Source organism: Lactuca sativa, chromosome 6, assembly GCF_002870075.4.
Source record: "Lactuca sativa cultivar Salinas chromosome 6, Lsat_Salinas_v11, whole genome shotgun sequence".
NCBI lineage: Eukaryota > Viridiplantae > Streptophyta > Magnoliopsida > Asterales > Asteraceae > Lactuca > Lactuca sativa.
The window spans coordinates 7306029-7320818 of NC_056628.2; the positions used below are offsets into that span (position 1 = coordinate 7306029).

At 35.8% G+C, this 14790-nt stretch overlaps 2 protein-coding genes across 2 annotated transcripts; one reads left to right on the forward strand and one right to left on the reverse strand.

The window, feature by feature from the left end:
• Window positions 1-9553: 9553 nt before the first annotated feature.
• On the reverse strand, window positions 9554-10147 carry LOC111900986 (uncharacterized). Its single transcript, XM_023896854.2, has one exon. The coding sequence runs from the start codon at window positions 10145-10147 to the stop codon at window positions 9554-9556; it is 594 nt and encodes a 197-aa protein (XP_023752622.1).
• A 566-nt stretch (window positions 10148-10713) lies between these two features.
• On the forward strand, window positions 10714-14482 carry LOC111900987 (meiotic recombination protein SPO11-2). The gene is made up of 10 exons (XM_023896855.3): window positions 10714-11823; window positions 11920-12003; window positions 12429-12558; window positions 12643-12780; window positions 12850-13067; window positions 13132-13226; window positions 13443-13505; window positions 13641-13717; window positions 14044-14171; window positions 14284-14482. The coding sequence occupies exons 1-10, from the start codon at window positions 11746-11748 to the stop codon at window positions 14416-14418; spliced, it is 1146 nt and encodes a 381-aa protein (XP_023752623.1). The 5' UTR covers window positions 10714-11745; the 3' UTR covers window positions 14419-14482.
• The last annotated feature ends 308 nt before the right edge of the window (window positions 14483-14790 follow it).

Genomic DNA, 14790 nt, shown 5'->3' on the forward strand with positions numbered 1-14790 from the left:
CAGACATATAAGCATAAACAGAACTTACATTCAATTACACTAATGATTTATATCTCCTTTAAATCTCTTTGTGAAATATGTCTTCGTATCGATACCTATGATACAAAGAAAACTGAGTGGGTCAGGCTTGGGAGCCAGGTGAGCATATAGGGTTTTCATCCCACAATATTATATCATATATTTATAAATATAGAACATTCAAACTTGTACAATTTCACCATATAAAGGCAACTCTTATCCCACCCCATCGATCCTCACAACGACACGATCTAAACTCTCGTATCTAAAATTTACCTCTTTACTTGATCCCTACTCACGGATCTAAAACTATCCTCTTCACCCGATCCATACTCACGGATCTAAAACTAACCTTTTTCACCTGATCCATACTCACAGATCTAAAACTAACCTTTTTCACCTGATCCATACACACGGATCTAAAACTAACCTTTTTCACCTGATCCATACTCACGGATCTAAAACTAACATTTTCCCCTGATCCATACTCACGGATCTAAAACTAACCTTCTGATCTGATCCGTACTCCCGGATCAATAATTGTACCCAATCCATACTCCCGGAATAAGGACAATTAACTATACCCTAATCCTGATCTGATCCATACTCCCGGATCTATAACTGTGCCCAATCCATACTCCCGGACTAGGGACAATTAACTTAGTCTTAATCCATATCTGATTCATACTCCCGAATCTATAACTGTGCCCAATCCATACTCCCGGACTAGGGACAATTAACTTAGTCTTAATCCATACTCCTGGACTAATAGCAAGTTTATCTCTTTACCTGATCCATACTCACGGATCTAAAACTAACCTCTTGATCTGATCCCTACTCACGGATTTAAAACTAACCTCTTGATTTGATCCATACTCACGGATCTCATCTACCCATGTCCTGCCCAACATATTTGTAGATATAAAATACATATACAGTTTAACTCATTAAAACCTATATAGTTCATCCATTCCACCAACATCTCAAATAAACAACAATATATAAACACATATCACGTATTTCATAGCAAATACTTAATATTTATGTGTTAGAAGAAAGTGACCAAACACTCACACATATAAACAACAAAAAATATACACATAGCACGTATTTTATAAAATACTTCATATCTATGTGTAAGATGAAAGTGACTATACACTCACTTGATTAGACGATGCTCGGACAGCACTACGACTTGTGGAAGTAGTATTCTTCGGTAGATCTGGAAGATCTTCACAAAAACCGGGCTCCTCGCGGGCAAAGCTTCGGCTCGGGAATCACACTTCTCGGGATCTTCGGGAATCTCGGGAGCGTAAAACTTCTTTCCAAACCTGGATATGAAATTCGGGATGTCGGGATGGCCTTGGGGGTTTAAACGCAGAGCTTCGGCATGAGAAAGAGAAGAAATAAGCAAATATGCTCGGAACCCTCACACCCCTTTTATAGGAAGCTGAGGCCTCGCAATACGCTGGGCGTACTCCTCCGAAATCGTCATTGCATGCGTCATCCGAAGAACTCGAGTGTGAGGCGTATCATGCTTCGCTGTATGCTGGGCGTACTTCGGATAAGTCCGATGACTCCCCTTCGGATAATGTCGGATTTAATAATTAAATTTATATATTAATTATTTAATAAATTTCAAAAATTCATATCTTCTTCATACGAACTCCGTTTTCGACGTTCTTTATATCCACGTGTAGGTGAGACTACACTCTACAACTTTCGTTTAGACTCCGTCGGCTAATTTTGACTTTATTTTTATTATTTAATTTTAGTAGGCCGGGACAGGAAAATTCCGTTATAAAATCATAACTTTTTCATCCGACGTCCGTTTTCGCCTATCTTTTTATCGCTTTACTAAAATTAATGAGATCTTCAATTCTCATTTAGATTGTTTCGGCTAAAAACAGCTCGGTCTCAAATCGAGTATTCGGGCTGCATACCGCTAAGTCGAAACTTCGAAAAATCATAACTTCCTCATACGAAGTCAGATTTGGGCGTTCTTTTTATGCACGCTCACGGTTTAACATATTCTACGACTTTCATTTAGATTGCTAAGGCTAAATATCGCTCTAACGTAAATTCACTTTTTATGTCGCGTTGGGTCGTTTCGGTTCTGTCGCGAAATTTCGACAAGTCATAACTTCTTCGTTATAACTCGGATTTTGATGTTCTTTATATGTACGAAATCCTTGTAACATATACTACAACTTAGTTAAGATTAATCCTTCTAAATAATCTTCCATCAAAAGTCATTTTTGATGCTTATCGTCTCTAATTGACTAGCCCGGATCTACGGGCGTTACAGATAAGAACAAGAAATAATGCCAAACCAAACATTCCCAGGCTATAAGATCTTAATTATGTACAGTCGTGATGCATACACTAAGCAACTACAATAATGATGTCAATTTCATATAAGGAAAAACCTTAGGCAATCAAGCATCATATAATCAGGCAATTCCTGAAGATCCCTAGCCTATTACTAGCATGATGTTCTATCATATGACAAAATCAAATAGTTTGTAAGGTATTTTGGGGTCTACTTACTGGCTTCGGCTGATCGTACACTTGCATCCTCCTTTAGTATTTTGAAAACCATTTGAAAAATCATTTTAAAATCTTTTCCTTAGTTTGAGACTGGAGACACACAAGTGTTTCCTCCAATTCACTCAAACCAAGGCTCTGATACCAACTTGTAACACCCATAAAAATCAAGCCAATTTAGAACTTTTTAAATCATTCAAAAACCGATAATTATTACAAATATGTTTTCAAAATAGTATAATGTTAGAGTATCCTAGAATCAAATCATAAAAACATAAGGAGGTGCATGATCACGCCTTCGCCTTCCCGTGATCATCAGAAGTACCTGAAACATAATAAAAAATTATAAGCCCGAAGCTTAGTGAGTTCCCTCACAATACCAATGCTATACAAATCATATCAATATCATATAAACAAACACCATGCATAATCATACATCAGACTGACTGGACTGCCTCGCAGGGCCATAAGTCTATCTGGACCACTCTACGAGCCATTGTCACGTCTGGACCGCCTCTTAGGGCCTTCAGTCTATCCGGACCGCTCGTTGGGCATTTTGCCTGACTATTATACCCTCTTGGGCCTACAGTCTATCTGGTCCACCTTGGGTATGTTGGCCTTCAACACAAAGTAGGCCCGCCTCAAGCCAACCCCCAAATCAAACAATCATGTGCACATAAATATCATATGCTATCATATATAACAGTCAAACCGATCTAACAGATCATAAATCATAGCAACATCCTATAACTAGGATACCGACCTAACCGATCATTAACATAACATTATCCTATATACTAAGATACCGACCTACCAGGTCACTAAGCATATTAACATCCTAACTACCAAGATGCAAATCAATAAGCATATCATACAATAAACCTAAATACAAAGCTGAAAAGGGCCGGCATTGGTGCCTTTGACCCTATTGGTATAATGAGGACAACTCACCTCACAAGTAGCTCAGGATGATAATGTCAAACTCCTCCAAATATAGCTCTAACCCAAAAACCTACATCCACCAATGATTGATCCACTTCCATAATTTCCCAAATTACTAAAATACCCCAAGATGTCAAACTGGTCAACCATTGGTCAAAGTCAAAGTCAACGGTCAAGGTCAACAGACCATGTTGACCTAACTCGTCGAGTGTAGCCCACTGAATCGTCGAGTCCTTCTAGAACTCGAGAAATCGTGAAAACCCTAGTTGACTCGCCGAGTTTCCAAATAACTCGTCGAGTCCATGCAGTGTCCAAATGTTGGGAAAAATCCAAACGAACTCGTCGAGTCATCTCACTGAATCGTCGAGTCCATCCAAAACCAATACAGGCAATCTTCATCCGACTCGCCGAGTTGACCATGCAACTCGTCGAGTCCCTTTAGTCTATTTCTCATTCAAACGCTTTTAAGCAAGACCAAGGCTCTAAATTTCAGAGCTAGCCTCTTAGGGTATGGTTTCCATGTAAAGTTGCAAACTTTACATTCATGCAAGGTCCTAAATGCCAAAACCCAAGCTAAGGGAGAGTTTTAATCCAAATTAAGGGCCAAAGCTTGATAAACTCAATAACTTTATAACTATAAGATCTTAGAGGAGTCCAGATCTGAAGTTACAACTTCAGATCATACCCAATACCCGAAATGATCCACTAATATGCTAAAAATGGCCTTAAACCCAAGAATAAGGAGATCTAACACTAGACTGATCAAGGTAACAACTTGTTACCTTCAAATGGTAGCCAAAGTGATGTAGATGCTGGATCTACAAGCTCCTTCTCGTTCCAAGCTTTTCCACCTTCAAACTTCTTCAACAAATGCACCAAAAACACTCTCTTAGCCTCATAAGCACAAAGGATTGGTAAATAACGACTAGGATTTCCTTCTCTAAGTAATGAGGTGATAAGAGAGGCCAAACGATGCGGTTTAAGTCCTTTAAATAGGGTGAAAACCCTAAAAATTAAGGTTTCCCATTTAGCTCCCACTCGTCGAGTTGGGGTCCTCCGACTTGTCAAGTAGACCACATAATTCATGTGGGTTGACTAATCTCTACATGACGATTTGGGGCCTCCAACTAGTTGAGTAGGCTTCTTTAATTGCATGCAAATCTCTAAAATCTCATTCATGAAATTCGGGATATTAGATCTATCATCCTTGTAAAGAGAATGTAGTTATTGACACTCTTATTCGGAAGCCGGTTAGTGAGCCAATTCGGGGTTTATGTCAACAGTTGACGATGTCAAACTCACTCTTTGGAATTGATAGGTCATGCATAGGAGGTGACCGTTCTGGATGAGAACGCCAAGAGCAAGTAGGTATCGGTGAGATTCTAATCTTTGTGCGGGAAAGTCGGGGTTTGTTGACATGATATGATGTGTTCGAGTTTAGGTTCCCTTCACTGGAGGAAACAAATAAATATTGATGGAATAAGCTCATATGTACAAATTCTATATACATCTAGGTGCAACAATGATATATGGAGGCATGCGTAAGGACTATTGGTGGCCTTGTATCAAGCAGGATGTTGCTAATTATGTAGAGAAATGCTTGATATGCAGGAAAGTCAAGGTGGATCACTAGAGGCCGCATGGTAAGTTATAGACTTTATATATTACCGTTTGGATGATGGATTTGATTGCAAAAATCCTGAAGACACCACGATAAGTTGATGCGATATGGGTCATAGTTGATCGATTGACCAAGAGTGCCCACTTTTTCCCATCTAAAAGAGCTTCTCGATGGATAATTTGGAAGATATTTACCTGAGAGAGATCGTCACCAGACATGGATTTCTTGTCTCTATCGTATCTGACATGGATAATATTTACCTCCATGTGTTACGAGAAGTTTCAGGAGGAGTTGGGTTCTCAGTTGCGGTTTAGTACAACCTTCTATCCACAGATTGACAAAAAGAGTGATTAGATACTCTAGACGCTCAAGGATGTGCTCTGAGCTTGTACCATCGACTTTAGGGGTAGTTGGTATCGTATCTCCCCTTGATAAAGTTTTATTACAATAACAACTTTCATTCCAGTATTACCATGCTTCCATTTGAGATGTTGTATAGTAGGAAGTGTAGGACGCCTGTTTTCAAGGGTGAGGTTGGTCATCGGGATTTAGGAGCACAAATATTGTGATTAAAAAGAATGAATTAAACCATATGGTGTAGGAGAGATTGGTTACTACTCACTATTGGCAGAAGAGCTACGTCGACAAGAGATGATCAGAGTTGGAGTTCCAGGTAGGGGACTATGTATTTTATAAGGTTTCTCCATAGAAAGGGGTGATTCAGTTCCACGAGAGAGGAAAGTTGGGACCTCGATATATAGGTCCTTACAAGACTATTGCTTGAGTGAGGAAGGTAACATATCGTTTAGAGTTACCTAATGATTTGAGATTGATCTGTAACACCTACCATGTGTTTCAACTTCGGAAATGTTTGGCGGACGAGACGGCAGTCGTTCCTCTTGAGGATATTCAGATTGACAAGAGACTCAACTATGTGGAAAAGCCTGTGTCCATTCTTAAGAGCAAGACAAAGACCCTGAGGAACAAAGAGATTAGAATAGTGAAGGTTCATTGGAAGCATCGTAAAAGTTCAAAATGGACCTAGGAACCAGAGACAGAGATGCAGGCGCATTACCCTGAGTTGTTTTCTAGCAGTGACTTCAAGGATGAAGTTCGATTCAAGCGGGGAGAGGTTGAACGCCTCGATTCTCGGTAAGTAGCCTTATTTTATTAATTTATTTATTTAGTTCCATTATATTTTGTTTTTTTGAAGAAAAATATTTATTTTGGGTTAGACTTGGATTAAATTTGTAAGAAAAAATGGTTATAGGGGTAAATATTATCATAATGGCTTTCCTTAGGGGGCTAAATTATAAAATATAGGCAAAGCCCATAATATTAGATCTCTTGAAGGGCTGATCGACCCTCTCTCTTTTGATTTATCAACATAGGGTTGATCCCTAGTAATCAAAAAGAATAAAAAATATGCAAGCATGTGGGTGTGTGTGAAGCTACAACATAAAAAGGGAAGAAAGGAAGAAGAAAAAAGGCGAGGGTATGATCAAGACTACAAAGGAGTGAAGGCTGATCGATGGTAAAGACGAAGGGGATAAGCATATGGTTATCGATTTCTTGGCCAAATAAGTATCAAACCTAATTAAAAGCTTTTCTCTTCGTCCCTCGTTTGATTTTCCTCTCATCACCATCATGAACCACCATGGCCGCCGGCCTTCACCACAACCAGTTGACCACCACTTCCCAATATGTAATGGTGGCAGTGGCCGATGCCCCTCCAACGCAAAATTGGCTTAATGGTATAGAAAAACCAAACAATACTTGTGTTTTCTCTTTTACCATCACACTTTGCTTTTCCCTTAAAAGCATTGTACTTTGAGTCATGGTTAGAAGTTAGACTTGTCCTTTTGAATCAATGACTTATTGCTACTATTAAGAACTTAATTTCAAAGTTGTGAAATTGCATAAGAATACCTATTCTTACCCTATTTGTAGAAACTATAGAAAAATCATCGGGAGTTGAATCTAGAATCCGTAAATTCTCAAAGGTCAAATTTCGAGTGTACTATGTCCCTAATTTTTTTTCTTAACTTGACGTTGGCTCTAACTGAGGTGAAAATCTTCATTTTCACAGACTGGTTCAAAATTAGCTACATTGATTTGAATGTTTGTGAAATCATAGAAAAGTGTAGACAAATCGTATGGACCTGTATAAGTAGTCCATTGAAATCTAAAAAACTAAACTACGGAATATGGAAAAATATTGTAACTTGGGTGTGTTTTGGTAGTGTTAAATTGGTCTCGAATAGGCTGCTATTTCGGGTTGAAATCTGGAAATTTAATCAAGTAGTTTGTTTACAAGCTTAGTGTGAATGGCAATCATTTTTCATCTTGATTGGTATTTTTAGGAGTATCGAAATTAGACTTGGTATGAGTGGGTTTTTCACTACACTGTGTGATGTTGTGTATGCTTTACTTTAGCTCGTGTGTGATTATAAGATGTGTATGTGGGTATCCCTAGGCTGGGTTAGTGTCTAGTGGGTGATCGGACGTTACCAATCTGTCCCAAGGGCTCGATGAACTGAACATAGGGGATCAGGCGTAGCTAGTGTGTCCCAATGGGATTATGTTCAAGGGATTAGCCGATGTGTCCCAAGGGCTCGATGCGCTCAATAAGTGGGATCAGACATAGCTATGTGTCCCAATGGGTGTATGCTTGTTTCTGATTTGTTCTTTGACATGCATGTATGGTCGTGTGACTAATGTTGATACATGTGTGTTAGACATAGTTTGTATGATATGATATTGTGTATATATGAAATTCACTAAGCTTTGTGCTTAACCATTTTCCCTTAAAAATAATGTTTCAAGATTAGTAGGTACTCTGCATGGCAGGGCGTGATAGTACACATTGGATCGGGACGGATTTGTGGAGTTTTATGTTAAATTGGATTATGTTTTCTTTGATTTTGGAATTTATAACTGTCAAATGGTTTTTGAATTTACTTTGATATATCTTGAGGTTGTGGTTTTGATACTTCTTTCGAATAAAAGTTATGGTTTTTTATTATAGTTATGTTGTTTTAAAAAGTTCAAATTTATTATGATTATTATTATTTTCCGTATAAATTCAAACTTCTCAAATGTTTAGACCTTCGTATTTTTTTATAAGTAAACTCGTGTAATATACGAGTGTTACACTAATTTGTTATAATAGTTATGTAATTCAAGATCAGGGAACTAGCCATGCTTAAGTTGGTTAAAATTTTCTTGTATGAGGAAAATTTCTAGGAGGAACACATGCAACTTCAGCCATGGTGGAATGGGCATTTGAAAAATCAAAAGATAATGAAAAAAGTGCAACATGAATTCATATATTGTCAATTATGTCGTTCTTAATTTAGGCATGCAAATTTGGGTCTCATGTTACAACAATCGGTATCAAGGTCCTACCTTGAAGATATGTGCAATTTGTTCGAAGATAGATCTTGATTTGACAAATTCATACATGATCAAATTTTGAACACACATTAAATTTTGATCCGAAGAAATATTTCATGAGATCCTGTGATCTTTCATGAACCGATAATTCATAGTGGTCAAAGTTTTGTTGTTGATTTAATTGAGGTTCCCTATAAGTTGAACGCAAGCTCTTCGGATTCAAGGTAAAAAGAAAACAATGAGGCAGTGCTGATCCGAATCCATGCAAATGATTGGTGAGTCAATGAAATTTGATTGAGAGTCTAAGTCAAAATTGGTGTTTAAGGGTATATGTGCTTCCAAGTGCTTTATGTGTGGTTCGTATTCAGTGTTGCATTTAATTGTGGATGTGGTTCGTATAATTGAAGAATGTTGGTCCAAGTATGTATTTTAACGACCAAGTCAGTATATGTGAAGGAAACAATGATTTTGAAGCTCCAATTTGAACGAAAGATTAGATGTTTGGAATGAAAGGTAATTATGTTTTGATTTTTTTTACTGAAATCTCGATTATCATTATTAGTGTTTTAACTATTTTAACATGTTTATATTTATTTTTATTGTTTGGTAGGCAATGAAGAGTTGTGTTTACAAGAACTCACTAGTCACTAGTAATATTATCTTATTATGTAATTGGATAGAAAGGATAAACAAAGACATACGTTTGAACGATTTTCTTTTTTGATGTTATAGGTTTGAAAACTCTTATTTTGTTTTTGAGCTTAGTTATATATGCGATTCTTATGTGTGGGACACATTTGTACCATTAAGTAAACAGATTATTATTTTATATTAGTCGTGTTTTGTGTGATTTAGTTGAATTGTTTTCATGTTAGTAAAAAGATAACATAGTCGGGTTATGAAAAAAACATGATTATGCTTGTTTATCGTTTTGAAAGAAAAAAACATGATTCTTCAAATGTCAGTTAATTTCTAAAATCAAACTACATAATATTCACAAATTATCATTAATCAATTAAATCACTACCATCAATTTCCCTTGGCATAGACGTTGTAAATGCTCAAAGCATTTGAACACAACTTCCTGACGTTTTCATTCTTTTTAGCCACCTCCTCTACTTGACGAGTCTTCTTCCCAGCGCTAATGCTCTTTCCACACGTCTCTGCCGTCGTCATTGCAGCCAGAATCTGAACCCCCACGTCCAACTGATTAGGCCCTGTCAACAATGCACTGGTCGCATCCGCCAGCATGTCCACGATGCTTGAGTAGCTCTGGCTACAATCTGCCAACGTTTCCTCTTCTATCGTATCCTCCACAACGTCCTTCTCCTCTTCCTTTTGCCTCGTAATCTTTATCAACTCAGCTGTGGCCACCGCTTCACGCGATGCAGTCTGGAGTGCCACGAAGGTCGCCTGTTTCAAGCTCTTAATGTCGCCGATGGATTGAGTTTTGAGGACCGAAATGCAGAAGTCTTTCTCCATAGATGGTTCGCATGCCTTCGCAATCACGTCTGGACTCACGGTTCGAGTTTCGTTTTCGATTGGGTGCATCACTGGATGAAGCCTCGCATACGCCCCAAGGAAGAGCGAAAAGAACACGAAGAAACATGTTGATGGACCCATGATGATTGGTTTGTTAAGAATTATGACTGTGGTACGGAAATTATTCTTGTTATAAGAATGAAGCTAAAATTACGGGGAGAATCTGGAAATTACTAAACATAAGGGACTGGTATCGGGTGTAAGTAGATGAACGACCTCCCATTGCGAGGAACATACGCCTAATGACCCGGTAATGTTTAGTGGTATGCGATAAGTACAACAATAGACCCTATACTTTCGCTTAAGTTGCATATTAATCCTATCTAAACTATTTAATTACTATTTACTTGATATTATCTAAGGTCAGCTAAATCTTTACATGTGATTTAATTAAGTTCAATTAAGTCTTTACATGTGATATATGGATCGAATTTGTATTAAGATTGTATTATAATCATAAAGTAAAGTTAGTGTTGTCTATTAGGCCAAAAAGCTTCTTTTCCACATTATTTTCGACAACGTTTTGTTGTTTTCGTTTTTTTGGTTGATTGGTTTATGTGGTTGCAACTTCTTCTTTCTCTGCTATTCTCTAAATAAATTATGTTGTTGAAAAAAGTAAATTTAAAAAGTAGGAAAGACTTTTTTAATTGTCAACTAATAAACATACATTTTGACCTTCACAAGTCAAACTCCAACTTATGATTTTGTTCCAAATTCATTAAAAGACACGTTTCTTTTTGCAAATTCAATACCCACTTCCATTTTTAGCTATAACCTTTATAATTTCAAAGATTTACATCAATCTTGAATTCTAATTCCATCATCTAATAGAATCATCTTTCTATTTAATATTTATATTTGTAGGTCGTACTCGAAAGCTTTCTTACCCATTACCAACAAGAACAACAAAAATCCAGAAAATCAAGATTTGAACCTTTTGCTACTACACCTTTCTTCAAAGAAACATATGGTGATCTTGAACCAAACATAAGTTTTACACTTACAAATCCCAGAAGTTTAGACACTGAATGAAACAGATCTTTACATCTTTCTGAATCCAACACATCACAGTTTGAGGTTACTTGATAATTAATCTCAAGTATGCTATATTTGATGTATAGTGTTCATTGTTAGCGGATTCCGAGGTTGTTTTACTTAGGAAAATTGTTAGAACTATTATTTATTTCTAAAATTGGGGGTTAAGTTTATGTTAATGTTGGTTTTCTTTTAAGTTTTAACCATAGCTGTTAAAAGGGTAGGATTTATATCAACTCCAGTGTATGATAATGGAAGATGATAATTGGTGGTTTTTTATTGTTGTTTTAAGTGTTATGTATCCTATGGATTTGAGTTTCTTTAAAGGAGAATTGTTAATGGTGACTCTTATATTAAGAGTTTCTTAAATTTAGCCTTTTATGTAAATGCAAAAAATAATACTTCTATTGATTTTCTTATTATAACATCCTATTTTTGTTTCTTTCTAACCAGCTCGGCTGTCAAATGAAATCCAATTTATAAATTTAAGCTCCTTGCTTGATTTTACTTTTTTTATTTAATTTTATTTAAAATAAACACCCGTGCTCATGTTTAATAGAAAAGAAGTGAAGATAGGATTTTGATTTTTGAATATATAAAGCAAATTGGCGCGCTATTTGGGCCACAAGCAGTAGGGCTGCATCATGGGAGACGAGCGCAGATCCACCATCTTCTTCACCGAGCAACACCTTTCCTACGCCGATATCCTTCCACCTCTTGAGGTACTTCTTCTTCTTCTTCTTCTTCTTTCCAATTCAATGAATTCTAGTTCATAATTTTCAAAGACGTTTCAATAATGTTCGGAACCAAATCATCAGGTCCGAGCTAGAATCGAAATAGCCGTCCTGAATTTCCTCGAGGATTTGAACTCTTCAACTCCAGCCATCTCAAACCTCCCTATGGTCCGAATTCCTCACCATTTGAGTTTGATTATTAATGTCGATCTGTTTCGATGTTTTTTTTTTCTTTCAATAAGCAATATGATCCTGTATCGTGCGTCGGAGATTTAAGCTATGAATGTTACAACTCAGCTACAAGTTTACCACAGAATCGTAATTACATTTTGAATATAAGGTTGAAACAAATAAGGCGTATTCATGTTTATGAGCACCAATGGAAACTATATGCTAATTGTGGTTTCGATTTCCTCAACATGTATCGACAAAACTGATAGGAATTGGATCGACTTAGGAAATTCGAATTGCTCGTGAAAGCCTATGTATTGTTATACAGTACAAATGAGCAATGATTATTGGGAACCATTTTAATTCTTCTTTTTCTTTTTGCTCAATTGGCGAATGATCAATTGATGCTGCGAATGAAACAGATCAACCGTAAATCAAGTAATAGCAGAGTGAATCAGAGTCTATTAACCGAAACTTCATGGATCTTTCTGTCACGTTCATTCTGCACAAAATCATTGACGAGAGAGAATTCTGCTAAAGCCTTCATAAGAGGTACTTATTATATGATCCGACACTATAAAACCAACACAATTTCCTTATTCTTATGCATTACTTTATCCACCTTATGCAAATCAGTGTGGAAAGTGATGGAGATGTGTTACAGCATTTTACTTCTGGAAAAGAGAGTAACTCAAAGAGAACTATTTTACAAGTTGCTTTGTTCATCACCAGATTATTTCACTACTCAACTACAAGTCAATCAAACTATCCAAGGTTAAAATTCACCATTTGATATTACATTTCTGTTTATTTTCTTTTCTTTCATATATTTATGCAACACAGATGTGGTAGCATTGCTGAGATGTAGTCGTTATAGTCTTGGAATCATGGCATCTAGTAGAGGATCAATAGCAGGTCGATTATTGTTACAAGGGCCTGATCAAGAAACTGTTGACTGCACTAAATGTGGGTCTTCTGGTTATGCCATTTCTGGTGACTTGAACATTTTAGAAAAACTGGTGATGAAGACAGATGCAAATTATATAATTGTGATTGAGAAGGTACTATGTTTGATTAAATCTTTTTCTCCTTTATTATCAAAATATTAAATATGTTTGTGTTTAGCATGCGATATTTCAGAGGTTGGCTGAGGATAAAGTGTTCAATCAAATTCCATGCATTCTTATCACTGCAAAAGGATACCCTGATCTTGCTACAAGGTAGATTTTCATTTGAGTAAATCAGATTTTTGGTATGTAAGTAATAAGTATAGTTCATTTTTTCCAATTTGTGTCCCAAAGAGTTTTCTGTTAAAGAATTTATATTTTGGACAAAAAATTGTAAAAATCAGCTATACTCAAGGACCAAAAGTGTAATTACTCTTTCTAATTTGTGATAGTTGATTGAAATCATAGTTTCTTGGATTGCTCAAATAGGTTTCTTCTTCATCGCATGAGTCGGGCTTTCCCTGAAATGCCAATTTTTGGATTAGTTGATTGGTAAGAACAAAAGATTTCTATTTGGATTTTTTTTTTCTTTTCGATATTTTGATGTCTAGAAATTAGAATCATAATCACTTATATGATTGAAACCTAAAATTTTTTGATGTTTTTTTTTTATTTTTTTTATTTTAGGAACCCTGCTGGATTGGCTATTCTTTGCACCTTCAAATATGGAAGTATTGGAATGGGCCTGGAAGCATACAGATATGGTATTACTATTATTATTATTATTATTATTATTATTATTATTATTATTATTCAACGAGGGTTATTTGGATAAAATGTTCCCTCAATAATATTTCAAGTAAATTACATTTTTGTTCATGAGTTCAGTCTTTTTTCAGTTTTGGTCCTTAAGAGGATTGATTGGTGGATTTGGTCATTATTTATTCAATGAGTAGTTAAATTTAACAATTTAGGGACCAAAATTGTTATTAAACATTAAAATATGGACTAGTTTTGCAAACTGATAACCTTAAGAAGCAAACGAAAAAAGTGCTAAACTCAAAGGATCAAAAATGTAAAATTTACTCAGCTTGCAACATCAAGTGGTTGGGATTAAGGAAAGATGATTTGGAGTTAATACCAGAAGAATCCTTCGTTCCATTAAGGCCGAAAGATACGCAAATTGCCAAAAGCTTGACTTCTTCACAAATATTACAGGTTCGCTGCTAGAACTTGTAGTAATATGCTGGCAATTATACTATTAACTTTTTTTATAAAAGAATAAAAAAAAAAAAAAAAGGCAAATCTGAATAGAAAATCATTTTGATAGGATAACTATAAAGAAGAACTGGCAGTAATGGTTGAGAGTGGACAAAGAGCAGAAATTGAAGCTTTATACTTCCATGGATATGATTTCTTGGGGAAATATTTAGCAAATAAAATTGTACAAGTCCATTACATTTAGTTACTATTAGAATATGACGTGTGACTTGGAATTGTATGACAACGTGAATAAGTTTATGACCCGATCCGACCCGATCAAATAAATGTTAGGGCTTACAGTTATAATTGTCTTTTATTGATTCGAATAATTTTTTGTTTATTACGTGCAACTCACTAACATAGGAAATGTAGAGTGGTTTTTTTAAAACAAAAAAAAAAATACAAACATACAGTGGTTTTTATAGAATTTGGTCTTATTTTTACGCTACTTATTTAGAAACTCTTAATTATTATAACAAAATTTTGGAAATATTTTTAATTAAATTGGGATTATAATTTAGGTTTTGCATTTAAAACGACAATTTATAACTTTCAGCTATTTACAAAATAATTT